The 21,759-nt window shown below is 36.9% G+C and overlaps 2 protein-coding genes across 6 annotated transcripts; one reads left to right on the plus strand and one right to left on the minus strand.

Moving 5' to 3' along the window:
• Nucleotides 1-177: 177 nt before the first annotated feature.
• LOC113045335 (semaphorin-4E) lies at nucleotides 178-11,374 on the plus strand. Of its 4 annotated transcripts, none has more exons than XM_026205656.1 (16): nucleotides 178-266; nucleotides 1,468-1,716; nucleotides 3,317-3,614; nucleotides 4,130-4,275; nucleotides 4,398-4,460; nucleotides 5,031-5,129; nucleotides 5,215-5,314; nucleotides 5,554-5,664; nucleotides 6,460-6,611; nucleotides 6,718-6,890; nucleotides 7,014-7,170; nucleotides 7,262-7,484; nucleotides 7,842-7,957; nucleotides 8,613-8,770; nucleotides 8,874-8,926; nucleotides 9,009-11,374. In XM_026205656.1, the coding sequence occupies exons 3-16, from the start codon at nucleotides 3,500-3,502 to the stop codon at nucleotides 9,587-9,589; spliced, it is 2,247 nt and encodes a 748-aa protein (XP_026061441.1). In that variant the 5' UTR covers nucleotides 178-266; nucleotides 1,468-1,716; nucleotides 3,317-3,499; the 3' UTR covers nucleotides 9,590-11,374. The 4 variants fall into 4 exon arrangements, with proteins under 4 accessions (XP_026061441.1, XP_026061445.1, XP_026061443.1 ...); XM_026205658.1 differs by having other exon boundaries at nucleotides 180-266; nucleotides 1,471-1,716; XM_026205660.1 differs by lacking the exon at nucleotides 1,468-1,716.
• Nucleotides 11,375-11,427: 53 nt separating this feature from the next.
• LOC113045337 (cactin-like) lies at nucleotides 11,428-18,683 on the minus strand. 2 transcript variants are annotated; one of them, XM_026205666.1, is made up of 10 exons: nucleotides 18,373-18,683; nucleotides 16,954-17,470; nucleotides 16,725-16,820; nucleotides 16,050-16,195; nucleotides 15,806-15,968; nucleotides 15,590-15,704; nucleotides 14,613-14,805; nucleotides 14,408-14,530; nucleotides 13,430-13,764; nucleotides 11,428-12,253 (listed from the first exon to the last, which is right to left on the minus strand). In XM_026205666.1, exons 1-10 carry the CDS (start codon nucleotides 18,642-18,644, stop codon nucleotides 11,763-11,765), a joined length of 2,451 nt encoding a protein of 816 aa, XP_026061451.1. In that variant the 5' UTR covers nucleotides 18,645-18,683; the 3' UTR covers nucleotides 11,428-11,762. The 2 variants fall into 2 exon arrangements, with proteins under 2 accessions (XP_026061451.1, XP_026061450.1); XM_026205665.1 differs by having other exon boundaries at nucleotides 13,430-13,767; nucleotides 18,373-18,681.
• Nucleotides 18,684-21,759: the final 3,076 nt, after the last annotated feature.

The raw sequence follows: 21,759 nt of genomic DNA on the forward strand, positions 1-21,759 counted from the left end.
TTCATGACTGGATCAAATATATTTTTCCCTCAATGAAAACGAAGCAGTTTATGGCCAATATGAATTATTCGTGGCCATAAACCGAGAGGTGTGGCAAAAGTTAATTTTTGACCCTGCTTCTGTCTCAGTAACGTTAGATCTGTTATGTTTTAAAATCCGTATGACGCTGTTGGACAAATCAGCAGGATAAACTACCAAGTTCATGAAGCAGGCTTTGCTCTCATAAAATGGTATTTGAATATAAAGGACAATTCAGCCTTCTAGAGGTGAGTTTATTCCCAGATTTGTAAGCGTTTATGTTGATAGGTTTTAAGACTGTTGTGTTCCTGATCGACCAACTGTCATTATCGTTCTCATGAACATGCATGGTGCTACTGTGACTTTGTAGATAAGTTTTCATGTGATGTTAAAATCATTTCTTATTTATAACTGTGATATTTATGGGAATTAAAGGGAAGGTTTTGTAGAATTCACCCGTTGTTCTAGTTTTACATGTTGTAAACTGCGTGTTTGTCCGTGGACCTATTTTCATGCTAACTGAAGCTCATTACCGACATCTTGCGACTGAAAACGTTACTAACAGTAAAATCCGCAGATCATAAAATACCTTTAAATATTTAATTATTCATTAGGTAAATATCCGGTTATTTGCCATAAAAAATGTATATTACAAGTTGTCTATCGCAAAATAAAGAGAGGCGAAGAGGAATCGCTGTCAGGGTTTATATTGACCACCAGGTGGCGTCAGTGTCCTTTAACTTTTACCTCAACATTTCATTTTTCATATTGAAATTGGATAACAAACGCTACATAAAACAAAGTCTAAGCCTATATTTAACTTTGAAAATGCCTGTTGCCTACCCAGCGGGCAGTTGACCAGCATTAAAAGAAGAAATGCGGTTGAAGTTGTGTCAGTAATTGTTTTTTTTCTGGCCGTTTATTGCTAAGTTGTTTCTTGCATATTTATATTGTTCACTATGAACAAAGGTTCGATTTGCAAAACAAAAACAAAATTTAGCAGTGATTCCTTAGACCTTGATCTGAGTCATCAGTGAAAAACTGGAACAGTAGGCTTCAGAACAAGTTCGTCCAGATTTTCCAGATCATCTGAATGTGTGTAAAGAAAAGAAATAAAGTCACAATGAACATAAAAACAAGTTTTGGATAGTAGCAGAAGCTACAGTGAGCCAGTGAACCTCTCAAAGACGCTGAGGTGAGAACAGTCTTTTTTCTTCTTCTTTTTTCAAAATTTGTTTTGAAAGTTTGAAATAGAGAAAATCAACATGAGTGTTCTCTTTTGTTTACTACAGCTGCAAACTTGGCTCAGATCAGAAAACACAATACAGCCTCACCTTCACTCCACTTTCTGCATTTCACACTCTCTTGCAGTTACGTGTAGGGACTTGTTTGAGAGTGAGGAGCTTCTAAAAGCATGTTTTGTGTTCTCTCGCTCTCTTTTATCTCCAGCAGAAGAATATCTTTGACTTCACACTGCAGGATCTGAGCAGTTTAATGCTCTATCACACAGAGCAGAAGACACCATGAGCTCCATTCACTGCAACACACTCTGTTGCTTTTGAGAGTTTGACCACTTTTGATTTGTTTTGCACTGGAGGGCTGGCAGAGTGTGTGTGTGCATGTGCTTGTGTGTGTGTTTGAAGAGGAACCACTCAATAATGCGAGCACAGGAGAACTGAGAGAGGATTTGGTTGCATGGTGAGCACACATTTTTCAGCCATTGCTGCGTTTAAAACTTATTTTCAAAGGAACTGAGTACCGAAATGCATTATGTGGAAACAGCTCAGCTGTTTTCACTTGTGTGAGGTTTACAGAAGTGTTTACTGATCGTACACTGTACTTTTCTTTTGATGCATTTAACGTGTTGACTTACACATCACTTATTGAAAATTAGATTTTGGTATTATTTGTGATGTCCTGAACCTGTCTGATTATGAATTTCATGCTTAAGGCCCTTAAACAAAAGGATTATTCTAGAATTATGGATATAATAGCATTTTTTTTTTACATTTTTTTTTAATTAGATTTCATTATTACTATTTCAAATGTAATTTTAATTGATGTTTAAATAGTAATGCACTTTTGCATGTATTATTTTTTTTAAATGTGTGTGTGTATATATATATACATATATATTTCTATTAAGCCTTATTTTTAAACAGGCTATATCTTCATACGTACATTTCTCGTAATGCCTCTCTCTTCCTTATGTGGGTGTCCTTGAATCTAGTATGATTTTTATTTAGAGATTAAATAATGTTTGACTCATTCTGTCTAAAAAAAAGTGTAATTTAGGGCTAGGATCGTGTCAGGCTGTGGTAATTGAACTTATTTGGCCTATATTAGCAATTAGTAGGGTAGAAAGCCCCCACAATTATTTAAAAGTTAGCATTTGTGTACAAGTGCATGTCATGGTGAAATATGAGAGGTTTTTGATCAGATCTCTGCTCATGCTACAGCGCATCTCTCTTGACATTCCATAATCATGCTCTTTGTCAGCAACGTAGTAAACATATGCTTCTGCAAACAGATAATAAATGGCAGCACTGAGCACTTGTGTCTCAAGATGCATTGATGGTGCATTCATACGGTGCTTGCAGTCATTCTGTCAAAATTAGCAGCACTTACAAAGTGTTACTGGTGTCAGTAGGACAGGATATGGTTTGTATGACTGGTTTTGTCAAGCATTAAAATTTCCCATCTCTCATTAGTTTATTGCACTTTGCAAGTATTAAACTTCAGGCCATTTTTTTTTAATTATTTGTATTTTTTTAATTTTTTGGAGATCAATCAAATTGATGGAAATACACTAATCCATACTAATCTACCTATATCCAGGTTTTGGGTTTGTGAGCAACCACCTTGCAAACAGGTTGCAAAATGATGGTACATTTCTGGTTCTCATTTCTTCATCATGCCTGTGAGGTAATTCCAGCTTTCGGACAGTAAATATTTCCTGGGAGCTTTTAATCAGACTGTCGTCTTTAACAAGACGGGAAGGAGAGATTACTTTTTAAAACCTGTGTAACTTTTCAGTTTATACATCCTATTGTGCACGTCATTTTTTTAGGTTTCTAAGGCATATCTCAGGATGTGGCTGGGGTATTTCTTTGCTTTTACTTTTTTTAGTAAGCTATTCTAGCTTTGTGTCGTTCTGTGGCTTGAAAAGCAGAACCGTGTGTCTCTGTCAAGGTCCTAGAGTAAAAGCTTTCAGTCTTCGCATTAGCATCACTATAGCAGTGACAGAAATACTGCTGCCAGCACCCCTGCCTGTTCACACTCTCTCTCTTTCTTTCAGATGGACTCAAAGGGTTCTTTGCTGAAGAGCGTTCTTTGCAGCTAAAGTCATATATCTCAGTATGGAAGCGTTCTGGACTGAAGCAAGGATGAGGAAACTCTGACAGACAGACGACACAGGAATCTAGCACTCGCACCGTCTTTAGACCAAAATCACTGACTGATTTTTTTACTGGAGCGCTGAATGATGTTTCTGCTGGCTGTGCTCTGTGTGTTTTACATCTGGAGTCCAGCAACGCTGAGCGGAGGATTGGGAGCGACACCGAATACCATACCTCGCAAAACAGTGCCAATTAATAGTAAGTTAAATTTATGATAATTATGTTTGGACGTCATTACAAAATACCAATGTACTTTGATGTAAAGTGGTCCAAAGTGGAAAATATTTGGGTATATAAAAAATAGAATTATGTGCATTAGATACAAAATATTAAATCAAAAGTAGGTATCTGCAAACTATTTGTGTTAAAGCTACTGTATGCCATGGTGCTCGGTGTTTGATTTACATATTCATATATAAAGGTGCTTTAAAGACTATTACGGTATTACTAACATGCTACTGTTCAAAGTTTTTTTTCCATTGTGTGCCGGGAATCATGGTAATAACATTACATTTATTTATGCAATTATAATTTTTTTATTCGCTTATTTTTGTTTATTTATTTATTTTATGTTTAAATGTGTTTTGCTGCTTAGAAAAGATATGGAGCACAATTCTTTCTTCGAACAATGTTTAATTGTTCTTTGTGTGATTTCCATTTTTGGCAAAGGTTAGCTACTCCTGCGCTTGACTGTGGCCTCTATTTGTTGCTAGGAAATGGAAGACGTTTGTTTCGTGAGGAGGGTGTTTGGAACTACACCACTATGCTTTTGAGGGAAGATCTCAACATGCTCATCCTGGGTGCTAGGGAGGCCATTTTTGCCCTTGACCTTGATGACATTACAGTCAAAAAGACCATGGTGAGGTCTTAACTGCATAATATTCACAAAAACATGTTTGTTTGCTAATCCATTTAATAATATTCTGCAGACTGGGGTTTTTGTATGTAGGGATGATGGTAAATTGTACTGATTCTCCACAGGTGAACTGGTCAGTCACAGATACTGAGCAAAGAGATTGTTCCAATAAAGGAAAAGATGCTACAGTGAGTTTTCACGTCTTTTGAGCTCATTGATGTATGTTTTTAAACAATGCGTTCCTGGCACCAGTATTTCATGTTTTTTATTATAGACATTTGTCTTGCTTTATTAGCAGATGTGCACGCTTTTTGCTAACTTTGTTTAGTGTATACATGATGAGTGGGCAGAATGCAGTTTATTAAAGCCTTAATTATTTAAAGCTTAGCAAAATGTACTTAAAATTATCTTTTCAAAATGAGAAATGCACTCTTTTCATGGGACAATCTTCATTTTTTACATAAATAGAAAATGTCATCTGCCTGCATTTCATATTTTATGCAAGGTAACTAGACATTTAAGGATGTTTTAAGAGTGTCTAACCAAAAGAATCATGCCAGATAGTGTCTCTTCATATTGATTATTACAGCAGATACATCAATAGATATAAATCTAATTCTTAGTAAAAGTCAAACATACCAATAAACATGCAGGAAAAGGAAGCGTATGGTTCTGCTTGGTGAGAACTGAGGTTATTTCTTTTCACTTCACAATACTTATTAGTTTCACTTTGGATGCATTGTTTGCTTTTTCTTTAGAATGACTGCAAAAATTATATCAGAATTCTTCATAAAAGAAACGATGACAGAATGTATGTTTGTGGAACCAAAGCATTCGCCCCAACCTGTGACTATATGGTGAGTCTCATTAAGAATTAGTGACACAAACATAACATGTCCATTATATAGTGCTTTATGTGTTTTTTGCATGTCATTCTCTTAGTCCTATGCCGATGGTAGTCTGACTTTAGAGGGTAAACAAGAAGATGGGAAGGGGAAATGTCCCTTTGATCCTTTTCAGCGACACACATCAGAGATGGTCGGTACGTACTGCCTCTTTATTTATGATGCGGAGTATACTATGATAAAAGTACTTGTGTACTTCGCAGTGTGACTTTGGATAAAAGCATCTGCCAAGAATGCATAACTGTAAATGTATTGATAGTTATATTGAATCACACTGTTTCAAAAGTATAACAAAAACATATAATGGAGTGTTACTTTAGTACCAGTATTTTCAGCATCATCACTGTTGTTTTGTTTTTTTCTCTCTCTCTTGCAGATGGAGATTTGTACTCTGCTACTTCAATAAACTTTCGGGGTTCAGAGCCGGTTATGATGCGCAGCTCAGAGGACTCCTTACGGACAGAGTTTTCAAGCGGTTGGCTCAATGGTGAGATACAAGAATGGTGATGCCTTACCAAACCTCCAACCCCTGTATGGTTAAAAACAGCCAGAACATATCTGCATTTTGCAAACTTATTATAGTACTCTTACAACAAACCAAAACGGGTTTTCCAGGAAAACACCATTACACTTTGTTTAGAAAATGTCAGCTATTTTTTTCCAATGTGGCTTTTTCAGTACACAACTATTTTTTTATTTATATATTTGTATGTATTTATTTATTTTTGTGCACTTGAACAGTGCAATGACTGTTTTTAAGTTAAGCCTAGGAATACCAATATACTATTTGTGGCATTTCAATTAGTTTAAATTGTAGTTTTCTTAGTTGGTGCATTCAACACTTGAATGCTTTTTTCTATTATTCTTTATTCTTAATAAAATGCTGTTTGCAAAGAAATTTATTTTGAATTCTACTTTTTTACTGACCAGTTAAAAACTTCTACATAATAGTGTTTATGCCATCTACTAGCAGGGATTAACATTAGCTAACTAATCAAGCCTGGGTACTTTAGTCCAAATGCTTGTTAATGCTATCTAACCAACTCATCATTTGATGGGAAGCCAATGTATTACAGCGGTTTGGTTGTCATTAAAACGAGTGTATTATCTAACATACTTTCACTGTGGAGTGATTGTTGGTGCCAGACAGGGTGGTTAGAGTATGACAGTCATATACAGATAAAAGGTGTGAAAACATGAAAAACAGTTGTGGGTGAAAACGCCTTAACGCTGACAGGAAGTTGATAGTAACTGAAATATGTGTGTTTGTTTGTCATTTAAGAACCAAATTTTATCCACATGGCTCATATTCGGGAGGGAGAATCGAACCCAGAGGGGGACGATGACAAGCTCTATCTGTTCTTCAGTGAGACCGCAGTGGAATATGACTCCTACACCAAGATGGATGTCTCTCGAGTAGCTCGCGTGTGCAAGGTGAATTCCCATCTTATCTTGAGTCATATGAGCTGTATTGAGAATCATTACAGCATTTCCTGTCTAGACAACTTATTCGATTTATGCAAAATGTAATGTCTTTCAGGGAGACATGGGTGGGCAGAGGACGCTGCAGAGGAAGTGGACTTCTTTTCTAAAAGCAAGGCTTGACTGTCCCGTTCCAAACAACAACCTGCCTCTTCTCATCCAGGATGTTTTCCACTTTTGCCCCAGTAATTGGACCACCTGCGTGTTTTATGCTGTCTTTACCCCACAATTGTAAGTTTGGGATCTTTTTGTTTCTTCAAAGACAGTTTATTTTATTTTTGATTCAAACCAGTTCAATAATAGTGCTGCTGTTGAATAGTTCATTAATAATGAAACATTATTTCTGATCAACAGAGACTCCTCTCCATACTCCGCGGTATGTGCATACAAAATCGAAGACATCAAGAGCGTGTTCTCAAAGGGCAAGTTTAAGGCTCCTGTTCCCGTTGAGACGTCGTTCGTGAAGTGGGTGATGTACTCCGGTGATGTCCCCGATCCCCGACCGGGAGCAGTGAGTCTTCTGTTCAGTAACTCAGTTCAGCACTCGTTCAATAACACTGATTCCCAGAGTTCACTAACCTTCACTTTGTTTTCAATTACAGTGCATTGATAATCATGCCAGAGAAATGGGTTTCACCAAATCTCTGGATCTCCCAGACAAAACCTTGCAGTTTATTAAAGACAAGCCGCTGATGGACCAGGCTGTCAAGGCGCTTGGAGAGAAACCACTGCTGGTGAAGACAGGCGCTGCTTTCACTAGAATTGTGGTGGCCACTGCGACAGCCTTGAGCGGGACCAGCCATCAAGTCATGTTCATTGGCACAAGTAAAAATTGTTTATAATCAGTAAACCCTCCAAAAGTTTCCAAGTTTTTCTGGGCTTCCTGTTTAATCTTTGTACAGCTTTTTTTATTTGTACATAACTGTTAATTTTATATTATTATTATTATTATTATTATTATTATTATTATTATTTGAATGTATTATCTTAGTTATGAACACACTGGTTTGTAGTGCAAACAGTTTTACAGTTTACTGCACAGTTGTTATTCCCCAATAGCGGCTAATGAATCAAAAGTCTTGCCCATAGGCTTTTATAATATAACATCATATGTAATATTTTAGCTGTGTAAGTGTGTTTAACTGAAATTTCTGCATTGTGTTGTGTTCTGTTATGTATCAGAGAGCGGTTCCGTGCTGAAAGCTGTGAATTATGGCGGTGAGATGGTCATTATGGAAGAGATTCAGCTGTTTGAGCCCTCAGAGCCAGTGAAGATACTGCGACTTTCCGACACCAAAGTAATAAGCAGATGCATTTATTGATGTTATGGCTCTCTTAGCAACATCATGAGCTCTGTGTGTCTGTTTCTTTTCAACAAAGCTAATTTTATTCCTGTAACTTAACTGGTAAACCAAAGTAAGGGTGAATGCTTTCTAAGTCAAAGCTTAAATAGCTGCTAACATTAACTTTCTGTATATATTAACATTCAAACTGTTATCTATTTGAATATATTTTTATAAGTATTTTTCCTGTGATCAAATCAAAGCTGAATTTTCAGCATCATTACTCCAGTCTTCAGTGTCACATGATCCTTCAGAAATGTTTCTAATATACTGATTTGCTGCTCAAGAAAAATTTCTTATTAATGTTGAAAACAAGTGTGCTGCTTAATATTTTCGAGGGAATGCTGATAATTTTTTTTTGGGGGGGGGGGGTATTTTTTTTGATAAATATAAGGTTCCGAAAATCAGTTGAACAAATCTTTACTTAATCAAAGTATTAATTTCATTGAAAAAAATCTCACTGAACCCAAACTTTTAACAGTAGTATATCTTCACTGTGCAGTTTTATTCGAATATTTAATGTTCAACTGAAGCAAGAGTCAAAATGATTGTAATTTCTATTATTGTCTATAGAGATGTTAAGTTATGTGTGATGTCATCCCAACAACAGCTGTACGTGGGTTCCGATGTGGGCGTGGCTCAGCTGTCCATCAATGAATGTGGGCGGTACCACACGTGTCTGGACTGTGTTCTGGCCAGGGATCCGTACTGTGGCTGGGACCTCGAGGCTGAACAATGCTCTACCATAAACAGCACACACAGAACCAGGTAAAAATCTAATAAATGTGTTAACAAATAAATAAACAACAATAAATAAATATAAAACCTCAGATTCAGGAGAAATTATATTACGCTATTATTTCTTCCACAGCACTGTGATTCAGAGTTTGAGTTCCGTTAAATCCAACAAATGTCCACAAATAGGTACTTTTATTATATCCCAGAGTCTTCAAACTGTATGTTCTGGTAGAAACACTAAAAGTAACATCTAGACCTTGTGTTACAGATGACAGTAAGTCGATCAGCGTCTCGTTCTTCCACGGCAGTACCGTGCAGCTGTGGTGCGAGCCAAACTCCAATCTGGCACAGGTTGAATGGCAACTGAACGGACAACCCCTCAATCTCTCAGACACCATCAAGATCCTGTCCGACAGCCTGATGATAATCAACGCCTCTGCAGACGCAGACGGCCGCTACACCTGCAGTTGTGTAGAGTGGAATTACAAAACCCAGCACGTAGGATATGATCTAACCATTTTGTCAGAATCCGGGAGTACAGCATTACTACGCAATGTTAAGGGAAAAGAAAACACACTTGTGGCCATGGTGGTGTTATTGTCACTGACTCTAGCTCTGCTAGTAATGTGGAACCTGTACAAAGGGCATTTTCCTTTGCCGTTTTGCCACAGGAGGGTAAAGGTCACAGAGAACAGGTGCGATAGAAGTCTGTATGAGAACCAGCCTCCAGAACAAAAAATAGCATCATCAGCAGTGAACTTGAACAGCAACAACAACAATGCGAACAACCAGAGGTACTCCTCATGTCAGATCACATTGAGATATATAGACGACGAATCTGAGATTTGAGATTTTTATGCATAGACTTGCTAATGCAACTAATCGTCATTTATATGCAGACCAGGCCAACTGAAGCTGGCTCCTCTTTTGCAACTGTTAACTTTTGTCTAAACTGATGTTTTGACCCACTTTTTGTCCTTGATGAATCCATACCTTCCTTCTAATGCCATAGTTCAGCAATGGCACACACCATGTCCACTGGACAAAAAAAGACCCTTTTTTGCATAAGGTCTGTCTACATTGCAACTTACTTTGTTCAAGAATTACCAAAATACTTTCACTTGGTGGTCATATTTGCATCACCACTGGGCAGCTATTTCAGTTATGCATAACCAACTGGGAAAATGGTGAATCTTAAAAACTGCTTGGCAATATTCTAACATGAACTGCCTCACAAATGCGGTTTCTTATGTTAAAATAGCATTTTATTTAAAACATTTTTTTAGGACCTTGAGTGTTTCTGTGTGAACTGGAGGATCTTATTTCTTATGTAAATACTTTACCAATTGGCGATTTTATGTTTTATTTTTAAGCCATGACTTACTAGTGTGGACATATTGCATTTTGTGGCTTCTCTTGTTCATAGAGCCTGTCCCAATGTCCACACTTGCCGTCCTGACTTCTTGAGAGTGGACGCACAGGACAGGTTGGCATAACTGTCCCAGGTCTGAGAAATGCCAAAGCTCAGTGCCATTAGTGCACAGTGAATCCCTAATAAATCTCTGAGGTGTAGCCCATCATTCATCATGTTTAGGAACTCATTTGCCCTATATTTTGAGGTTAAAAATGCTTAGACATATTAGATATATAATTTAGTGGTAAAACATAAAGTGATGGCACATTTTTTGGTGCTGAAATAAGCATGTATTTATTTATCACTGCCATTTATCACTTAATAAGCAGAATCACAATTACTTAATTGTGTCATCTGTTATATTTAGAAGTTTATGTTAAATTAACATGATAAATTGCAGTTTTACAGTGCCATGTCGTGTGTTTTATCTGGTTATGAAAAGCTCTATGTGACAAATTCAGGAAACAAGAACATACTTCTCATCAAAGTAGGCAAATGGTTCAATGCAAAGACCACAATTGTTGCCCACTTACACAGGAAATGAGTCTTTGAAATGAATTACACCACATTAAGCCTAAAGTCACATTCACTCCATGAACGATAACTAGAACCATAATAACCATGCACAGCAATAGGCGCTAATATTCTGTTTAATATTAATATTTTGAGGCTCACTCGTTAAATTCAGATTCCAGCAATATCATTCCTCTCTGGTGTGACTTCCTTTTCTTTTAGAATTAGTTTACAATTAAGAAGGATTATTACAACTTTAGTTATAGATATCGTGCATTGGGTAAATGTCCCAAAAATACTTGTTAAAAATGTATTGTTAAGTTTAATTTAGGCTACAAAACAAACTTTTGCCACAGACAAACTCTTGACACAAAACCAGCAAATAGTACATGCTCAGAAGTTATCGTTTTATGATGTTGCATCCTGTAAACAGTTTTGTTTCCAGGTGGACTGGTTTAAAAAAAAAAAAAAACTGTGAGCCCTGAGGTCCACACCGACAGGAATGAGCTTCCTGTATCTCCAGGATGCCCAAGACAAGTGTCAAGTGACTGCATCTCAGACTCAGTTTCAAAGTGCATCTTATGTGAAGTGTTTGTATATGAATGTACTGCAGAAACTCAATTTTAACTGTAATGCCATGTAAATAAAATACTGTAAAAATTTCTCTTTGTAAACAGCTTTTTCCAATGAACAACAAATTAAATGTCAAGGTGTAAAGTTTTTTTTTTTTCTAAATAGCACAAATGACAATGAGAAACAATTAAAAATGAGTAAATCTTTAATGTATCACCTCAAAAACATAGTACAAGAATAGCGTTTAAGTTCAACAAATGGACACCGTTAAAAAAACTAAAAGGAATCAAATACAAGCGAAGTGCTTGCAAATCAGAAAATTTACAAAACCGGATTTTCAACAAGGAAAAGTTCCATTCCGTTAAAAACCTGTTCTCCCACTAACGGAAGAAGCTAATGGAATCGATAAACAGAGATTGTACTACCTTTTCTAGATTTACAACAACTTTAAAGCATTTGAAGATGAACGTTCAGTGGTCCCGATAATCAACACTTCGCTAATAAATCTCAACCTCGTCGTCTTCATCGTCGGTATCTGTAACGTTTAAAGTGGAACCACAGCTGAAAGATTCCATTGGCGAACTGGCAGCGGAAACCATGGCGATGGGAATACTCCCATTCACGGTTCACGATCTTAAATGCGATGTCTTCGTACGGCGGTCCGGCGTGGAAGCGCAACATTCCAAAGTCTTTATTGTCGGGACAGGGCTCGAGGAAGTACTGCGGAGTCGAGCGCTTGTCGATGAGATCGGGGTAGAAGATGTTGAACTTGTAGCCCTGGACGATCTTGGGCGGTGGGTTGTCGAAGTCGTAATGCGTCTGATTGTACTTGTTCCACTCGAAGCCGGTGTGGACGCGGTTGAAGAAGCGGGGCTTACGTGGACGGTATTTGTCGGCCCACAGGTACATTTTTCCAGTCAAAGGCATTTCAACGCTGAACTGGGCCTCGTCGCCACTCATGCCCTCTTTAGCGCGACGCACGAACGCATCTTCAGCGCTTTCATTTGCATCGCCTGTTCAAAGACAATACAAGTTAGCATTAGCATAGTTTTATGATCCTAACAATAAAGAATCTTTACAGTGACATACTTCAAGATTACTGAACTCTTTATTTCCTACTGGTTGAGATGATGTTGATCATTTGGTTTTATAATTACAGGTCTACGAAACGTTGACCATATTATTAACTTTGCCGCATTTTTTACAACTTGGTATTCCATCCATGTATTAAAATTGTAATGCATAAACTACTTGATACGCAAACAAAAAATTTGATTTTGCCAGATTATGTGATTGCATAACTGGAGTAACCAATGAACCAATCACATTGCATGGAATGGGAAGAGTGCTTTATTCGCAAATATAAAAAATATTCAATTCACAACTTTAGATTGGAACCTGAAAATATCTCCGGTTCTTTTGTAACCATCAGTCTATTAGAATGGAAGCATTAAAGCTTGTTTTAAGGTGAATTTCAATGCCTTCTTGAATCAATGTCCTTTATTTCTGCAGTTTTTTCTCTATATATTTTTCTATACGAAGAATTCAGATGCAAAAGCCTCTTAAGTGCCATCTGAATTTTCATCTAAAATAGGAGTTTTGATCAGGCTCCTATATTTATGTTCAGTTATTAAAGTAAAATTAAAGTAAAATGACTCAACCTAAGCAGAGGAGCTTGATAAAAATCCTAATTTTAGATGAAAATTTCAGATGGCACTTGGAGGCTTTTGCATCTGAACTCTTCATACACAAACTCTTTTAACTTTTAGGTGAATATAAATGCATGCCTGAGTCTATTTCCTGCACTTTCATCTCCTTGATACCGGATGGTGAGTTACAAAAGGGAAAGAAAAAATGAATGCAATGTGCCTCCCTCTGGACAATGTTGAAATTACATCCTATTTTTGCCTTTTCTGCACCCATATGTAAAATAATTTACATTTATTGCCCTTTATTGGTACATAATGCAGAAAAAGTAGAAAATGGATTAGAAAGATGGAACAGGGTGGTATTTAATTTTTTTTTTAAATATTTCTATAATAATTTCAAACAACGAAAGTGCACACTATTTGCAACTTTCCAAGTTCATATTTTACCTTTCTTCCAGCTGCACCTCTATTACTGAAACTTATGTAGTGTGTGTGTGTGTATTTTGACCATGATATAAGCAGAAGTGGAGCAATACATACCGGTCACCTGCAGCTGTGTCCGGGCCAGCACGAGTCTCTGCAGGTCCTCCTCCACGTTGATGGTGTGTGTGTCCAGCGGTAGCTCTGAGGGCTGCAGGAGGGTGGGACTGTAGCGGCCGGAGTCGTACTCCGCCTGACTCTGCTGGATCAGATCCTCCTCTGTTAACACGGCCTCCGGTGCTTCATCTTTCTCTCCCTCCTCCTCTCCTCCCTTTCTCTTCTCTTCTCCAGACCGCTCCCCCTCTTCTTCATCCAGCCTCCTGGTCCGTCTGTCTCTACCGTCACCTTGCTGAGAGCTGCCCGGCTCCTCATCTGCAGACTCCGCCGCTGTAGGGCTACTGGGAAACAAAATGGACAAAACACAAGTTAGGTATGTTTCAAATGCAATGGATTTAATTGAATCAAGTCACTTGGGATAAGGTCATTTTGAAATATTATATATTTTCTAGTGCAGTTTCCATTGTTTTTACAGCCCTAAAATACAAATTTTAAGAATTCTAATATATTAAAAAAACTACAATAAAATGTTCCCTGATATTTGCAAATTTCCTATAACTATGGAATCACTGACATATTACCATTACTTTTTTGTAGGAAGTATGTTATTGTTTATGCATGCTTGAAAAAAAACAGAACCCAGAATGCAACTATTATCATTTCACTAACAAAAACAAACACTAAGTTGCGTTTAAGGTTGTGCTCAGTTAAATTTCTATCAGAAATATAGTAATTTAGCATTTATCGGCCATATAATCATCATTTAGATTCAGAGTGGATAAAGTTATTATTATTTTAATAATATTTTAGATACATTTCAAGAATAACGTTAGTCATTTGATTTAGATTGTGTGCAGTTAAACTTTTTTCCATATTGGAAATATAGTTATTTACAGTTATAAATAAATCAATAAATCAATCAATCAATCAATAAAAACCATTCCTCAGTCTTAGTGTTCAGGTGGAAGTGAAATCACTCACATGGGCCGCTCATTCTCTGGCTCTTCTTTGATGATGGGGAAAAGTGGTTCACTCTCCACACCTTGTTCCTGTTTGAGTTTATACAGCTTCTGCCGCAGGACGTCCTGATGCCGTTCTCTCAGCCTTCAGAAACACACACAGACTCATGAGGTAAGATATCACTGGACTCTTAAATCCTCAGTTACTGTTCTAGTCTGATACGCACCTGGCTCGTGCCATGTAGACCCGCACCTGCTGCAGGAGACTCTCCCAGTAGCCGACGTCCAGGTTGGAGCCTCCGGACTGGATCTTATTCTCGATGTTCATATAGAGAGCCTGAAGCTGACTGTACGTCTTCCCTTTAAACACGCTCTGCACGTCTGTGCTGACGGATGTGTTTATGCCCTCACGACGGTCACCTGACATGACACCGAAAACAGACACGGATGAGGGGTAGTGCACAGGACTTTCTTTAAATATGCTAAACAGTGTAATGCATTAGGGTTGCATAATATTCATATATCCCCTATGTAACATTTTCAGAGATTACATTTACATTTCATTTGCATTGTTTCCTGAATCTAAAAATAATAATTAAACTGCTGTATAATAATAATAACAAATACGCTAGTTAAAAAGTCTCCTATGCTCACCAAGGCAAGTAAAAAGTAATATTGTTCAACACAATTTAAAATAAATGTTTCTATGTGAATATATTGTAAAATATTATTTATTCCTGTGATGCAAAGCTGAATTTTCAGCATCATTACTCCAAGCTTCAGTGTCACGTGATCTTCAGAAATAATTTATTATACCATTATTATTATTTGCTGCTTAAAAAATAAAGTCTTCCTGCTTAATATTTTTGTTGAAAATTATCTTTTTTTCAGGATTCTTTGATCAGTAGAAAGTTTGAAAGAACAGCATTTATTTGAAAAGAAATCTTATGTGAGATTATAAATGTATTTATTGCATTTATTTTGTCAATTTAATGTATCTATTCTGAAAATAGCTACTGATTTAATTTCCTTAACCAAATTAGCTAAAATGTTTAGCACTGTATATATAATCTTTAAAAACTTGATTTAATAATAGCATAACTTAAAATAACTTAAATTAATTAGAAATTTAATATTTACACTAAAATAAATCAACTGTAAACTCTAAAGGTTGTTAATGTAATAGTGCGGGTCATCACATCACCTGGTCCTTTGCCTGATGCCTCCAGTTTGCGCAATTTGCTGATTTCATCTTCAGTAATGGTGGTCATATCCCTCCAGAAATCCACATTCTTGCCCTGTTCCAGCTCCATGTACACCTACAATGAGAAACACACATCCAGATTTAAATTTTATTTTGTGTAAAAATGTCTAAACTGGCGGCATAATCGCGTGTTAAATCTCTCTTGTCCTCACACACCTTGATGTCCTCCAGCAGGTCGTCCATGTCTGTGGCGGTGAGTCCGTTGAGGAAGGTGTACGGTTCATGCATCTCCACCGACAGATCATCGTCTTCAGCGCTGATGTATTTAGCCAGCAGGTCGATGGGCTTCGCTCGGCCGTCACGGATCCGGATCTTAGACCTGCATCACATCACAGAACCACATTACAAATGGACCAATCACAAGTATGAATGAAAACACTACACATCTGAAGAGCCTGACCTCAGTTTGGCCTGCTGCAGGTGAAAGTTGTCCTCTTGTTCCGCCCATGTTTTGAAATGTTCAGCCTCTTTCTCTCTCTGCAGCATCTCCAGCTCCTGCTCGCGCATGGACTTCTCCCGCTCTCGCTCCAGACGCAGCTGCTTCACCTGAACACACACATCTCACACTTTTAATTCACTTCACTTTAGTTAATTTCCCAAATTTGGCTGCAACATTAAAGGCTAGACTAACGTTTGCTGAGGAGCATGTCGACAGAGGATCACCTAAAAGTGAAAACAGACTCTACTGATTGAGTGAACTGTTCTTTCTGCCTCAAAATAACTTGATTGCATTTGAGGGATAGATTTGACAGATTATCACTCATGCGGTCCTTTTTACTTGTTCAAATACCTTTAAATGGCCAATAAAATGCAGTTTTACACTTGCTAAAAAGTGATTACCGGTACATGTGCCAATCAGTTTTTGACATATGACATAATTTAGATTTTTGGGTTAACTATCCCTTTAACATTTAAACAATATAACAGGGATTTTTATTTTGGAACTGATTTGAGGAAAAATAAACTTGATACATAAGCAAAATAGTTAGTTTTTTAACTTTTTTTTTTTTCTTCAGTAATTCTTAGTTAGATTTCAAATTCCACTTAAATGAAATCATTCAAAAATGTTTAGTACCTTTTGTAGTTCCCTGCGGTTTTCCTGCTGGATGTGTTTATTTCTCTCCTTCAGATTTTTTTCGGACAAATGCCCAATGCCTTTCTTCTGCAGAGCCTGAGAATCACACAAACACACACAGTAGTTTAAGTCTATTTCTGTTAACACAAGTCCCAATCAGACTTTCAGTGAAACATCTGCAATATCAACACACATATTTGTCCTCCGCTATCCATAACACCTCTCTCACCTTCTGCCATTTGAAGGTCCCGAGCAGGTTGTTGTCTCCAAACGGGTTGTCGGCGTTGGTGTAGCCCATGTACTCTTCACTCCAGCCCATCTTCTCCCTCTTCTTCCTCTCTTTGGCCTCTTTCTTGGCCAGACGTCTGGCTCTCTTCTCCTCGGGGGTCTCCAGGGCCTTCATCATCTCCCTCTGCTTCTTCTTGTCTTCTTTGGTGGAGGAGGACCCCTGTGTGGTCTTGTCTCCCTGATCAGAGTCAGCAGAGGAGCTTGAGGAACTTGAGGATCTGGATTCAGTGCGTCTGCTTCGGTCTCGATCCCTCTCTCTGCTCTTCCTCCTCCCGTCTCGGTCTTTCTCCCTCCGCTCTCTCTCGCTGCTCCTGTCATCTCTTCCTCTGTTTCGCTCCACGCTGGACTCTGAGCTGGAACGTGAGGAGCTATTACTCCTCCTCCTGCTGCTCTTTGCATCCTTGTGTTTCTTCTTCGTCTTATGTTTCTTCTGATTATTGCGACTATTACCTGAAGAGCTTAAACAAAGAAATAAAATAATGTTATGTTCACAATCAGCAGTTTTCAATCTTTAAGATGCCACAGATCGCAAAATATAATCACCCTGATGCAAATGACCTCCATCCTGAAATTTCAAAGGCATCTTTGTAGTTTCTTATATAAAGGCTCAATTTACAATTTGGAAAAATATATAATTATGTCTAAAAATATTTATTTTGTTGTTATAATTAACTACAATATTAATAAATAAACTATTTAGTGTTTCTCAAATTATAATAGGTGTATTCAAATTAATAAGTGTATTAGGGTTTGATAAAATAATTGATAACATGCAAAAACGAGCCGTCAACTATTAATGATTTATTCTTTCCTTCTTACTTTTTTATTGCATTTTTTTGTTTCTCATGAACCTTTATAATAACTATTTTTTTCTGTAAAGCACTTGAATTACTACTGTGTATGAAATGTGCCTCATAAATAAAGTTGCACTGTGTTGCCTATTACATTTTTTTAATGTATTACTATAACACTATATTGTACTACTGTATTTAAAATCAATTTTAAAGTTATTGTAGTCACTTTTATTTAGTAAAATCAGTCAAATAGAGAGCAAACAGAAGGCAAATATAAATAATTGTACAAGTTTGTACAACACCCTCTTTGTTGATATAATATTATATCTTATGTTAACAACATGTTTATGTTAAAAACAAAAACAAATTTATTTATTTCTAAAACGAAATACAATTACTATATAATATTTGGTAAATTATGTTAAAAAGGGCTATTTGTTGTTTCTTGTTACTATAAGTTATATCCCTGCACTCACAGTTTGTCTTTCCCTCGGACCTCCTCTTACTGTATAAACTGAAACTCCTACAGGATTGCTGAATTATTAGTTTCTGGAGGTTTTCAGCACCTGTCTGTGTCTCTGGATCTCCGCAGTGAACGCGCTCTTCTGCCTCTGTGATCGCGGTCAGAGTCGCTGGAGCGGCCGGACTCCGGTCCTCGGTGTCGGCTCGGGCCTGCTGATCCTTCGCTGCTCTCAGACCGCGCTCGTCTGCGAGAACCTTTCACGGGAGAGCGGTTCCGACCGTGTCTGTCCTCCGGCGAGCGCGAGCGGACATATCTACGAGTACTTTCTGGAGAGCGAGAACGCGATCGGCTCCTACGATGCTTCTTCGAGCCCATGTTTTCAGGTCCTGAGTCCTGACCGCGCTGTGTCGCGTAAATAGGTAGTTTAAAATGTTTTCAATATTTATGTCTCCCAAAGCAATTATATTATACCACTTAAGAAAGCAATATTGATTTTTAAAATGTATATTTAGAAAATGCGCTGGTCAGAAGTTTTCACAAATATTCGCCTAATTTCTAGCAGGCAAAATATAGGGCTTCACATTAGGGTCCTTTTCGAGGCGAAATTTTGTCGCCTTGCTGCTTCGTCTGACTATTTATATAACACACCAAAAAAAAAAAAAAAAACTAAAATGTAAAATACTTGGAGATAACTATTACTAGAGATGGTAATCAAATTGTCCGAGAGAATTTTGTTAAAACTCTTTTAAAAGCAAAAAAAAAAAAAAAAATATATATATATATATATATATATATATATATATATATATATATATATATATATATATATATATATATATATATATAATAATCTCAATCACTGGCTACAAAGTGTTATCTCAATTTTTAAAAGAGTTTTATTGACTAAAATGGATTAACTCTCAAGGTTTTTTTATCCAGACTCCTCCTTAGCTATCCCACCTCATTTACTAAAATAATGTATTATTGCATTATTTAACTCTATCTGGAAAAATAAGCATCACTATATTAACAAAAATGATTTAGTTCACACATAAAGAAGGGGGATTAAATGTTATTGACTCAGAAATAATGAGTAGTGTTTAAAAACTCAATTGTTAAGATAATTTCTTTGTAATGCAAACTGCTTATGGATTACTGTGTCTTCAATATTTGCCCACTGTCAATCTAACTGATACAATACGTGGTAAAATAAGTTTTTCACAATCAATTCGTTTTCTATTTTTAAAGGAGGTTGCTACCAAGCCTTGCTCTATTTCTTATTGGACTACATTTGTTAGAAATGTGGGGCAGTATTTGGTTTTTACTGTTGGAAACTCAGAAGCGAAGACCAGGAGACATTTGGATATCTTTCATACAGAAGTTACTCTTTATTGAGGACTCGCTGTGCGTCGCTGCAGTCATCCAAGTCTAACCAAAGCAATGATACTCTGGAGTTTTTATACATTCAAGGAGGCATACAGTAGAGTTGGAGACAATCTAACCCATAGCATGCAATTGAAGTACAGGAATCAGCCTTGATCTCATCAACATAACAGTGTTATTCAAACGCAGAGGTGCCTGACAGTATCGCCCATACCTTCACATTATCAAAGAAACAACGGCACAGCTGTGCCTTGAGCTTAAAAAGCCAGTTGATCAGGAAGAGCATTAAAAAAATCATTATCTCAAACACCTGATTTTCCTGATTTGATCTTCTTGGATATGTCAGCCATATCACCTCAAAATGTATATTATTATATTGGAAACTAAGTTTAATATTTTATAAATTTGTAATCCCACATTACCTAAAAAGTTTTTTTTTTACAGACAAGATAAAAGAAATCAGTTTCAAAAGAATTTATGAATTCTATCCTGTTAAACATTTTCTTAGTTTAAGAAGGATATTTATGTTTAATTGCTCTTTTTGCTCTTTGCACTTGGAAACTTCTGGCACTTTATGTTAAAAAGTTATGTTACATTTTGGAGGTCCCAGTGGGGCAGTGATGTATGGATGTCGCACGGCTCAGAGCGATCAGCAGGTGACACAATTTATGAAAATAAGTTTGCCGGTGAGATTCTACATGTGATCCCAATGGTCATTTTCTCTTACAACTAGCAAACAGTTGTAAATCAGTCAGCATTCATGCTACACCTCTGATAGATCACAGTGCTGTCTCTCTTCGGATTTGTCTTTCTGTATCCCTTGATCTCAGCTCATCTTCTTCTTATTGGAAATTGAACAATTCTCAACATCTTCTCATCTTCTTCTAAACATCTTCTCCTTTGTGAAGATGTTAAGAAGAAAATTAAATTATTGACTGAGCAGTACTGGAGAAGAGATTTAGTATTAGATTCATATTGTAGCCATTGGGAGCTGTTGAAGTTTGAAATAAAAATCCTCCAGAGTTGTTTTCTGAATCTGATAAACTTGAGGATGCTGACCTGCAGTCTAAATTAGATGAGATGTACACTTACAGAGCACAGGGTGCTTATATTAGATCTAGACAAAAATGGCTGGTGGAGGGAGAACGTAACAGCATATTTTTTCGAACTAGAAAAGAGTAGCCAAAGTACTTCACTAAATGAAACACTTAAAGAGTTAGTTCATCCAAAATTTAAAATTTGTGAGCGCAACTGCTGTGACAGTTGACGTACGATGCTGCTGTCGTGTTATCTTTGTTATTGGGCGCACCAGAAAACATGTCAGCAGGGTCATGAACGCACTCACAACAGACAGAAGAGAAGACAATGTTGAATAAAGTCATCATTTTTGTTATTTTTAGACCAAAATGTATTTTCGATGCTTCAAAAAATTCTAACTGACCCTCTGATGTCACATGGACTACTTTGAAGATGTTTTTCTTACCTTTCTGTACATGGACAGTATACCGTACACACAGTTTCAATGGTGGGACTGAGAGCTCTCGGACTAAATCTAAAATATCTTAAACTGTGTCCCAAAGATGAACGGAGGTCTTACGGGTTTGAAACAACATGAGGTTATTAATGACATAATTTTCATTTTTGGGTGAACTATCCCTTTAATATTGAGGGGACAGTCACTTATAATCCTCTGGCAATTGTACATTTTTGTGCTAAATTTTACAGTAATCTGTATGATAAAATAATTCTGAAGAGGCAATCTGTACTTTTCTGGTGTCTGTTAAAGATTATAAGATCAGGAGATGGCAGAAATCTTTGTGATAGGGACCTTATTTCATCTGCAGTTAGTAACTCAATTCTAGAACTTAAAAACAATAAATCTCGCGGAACGGACGGGCTTACTGCAGAGTATAAACAGTTATTTAAAGAGTTGTCTCCTTTTTTACTTTTTGAGGCTCTCCCCATGACTCTCACTCAAGACGTAATTACTTTAATTCTTAAACCTAAAACAGATTTACTTTTAATTGAAAATGGCAACTCATATCTCTGCTTAACAATGATTATAACATTTTAGCTATTTTGTTTGCTAAAAGATTTAAATCTGTAT

This window comes from Carassius auratus, chromosome 27, assembly GCF_003368295.1.
Source record: "Carassius auratus strain Wakin chromosome 27, ASM336829v1, whole genome shotgun sequence".
In the NCBI taxonomy this organism is placed as follows: Eukaryota; Metazoa; Chordata; class Actinopteri; order Cypriniformes; family Cyprinidae; genus Carassius; species Carassius auratus.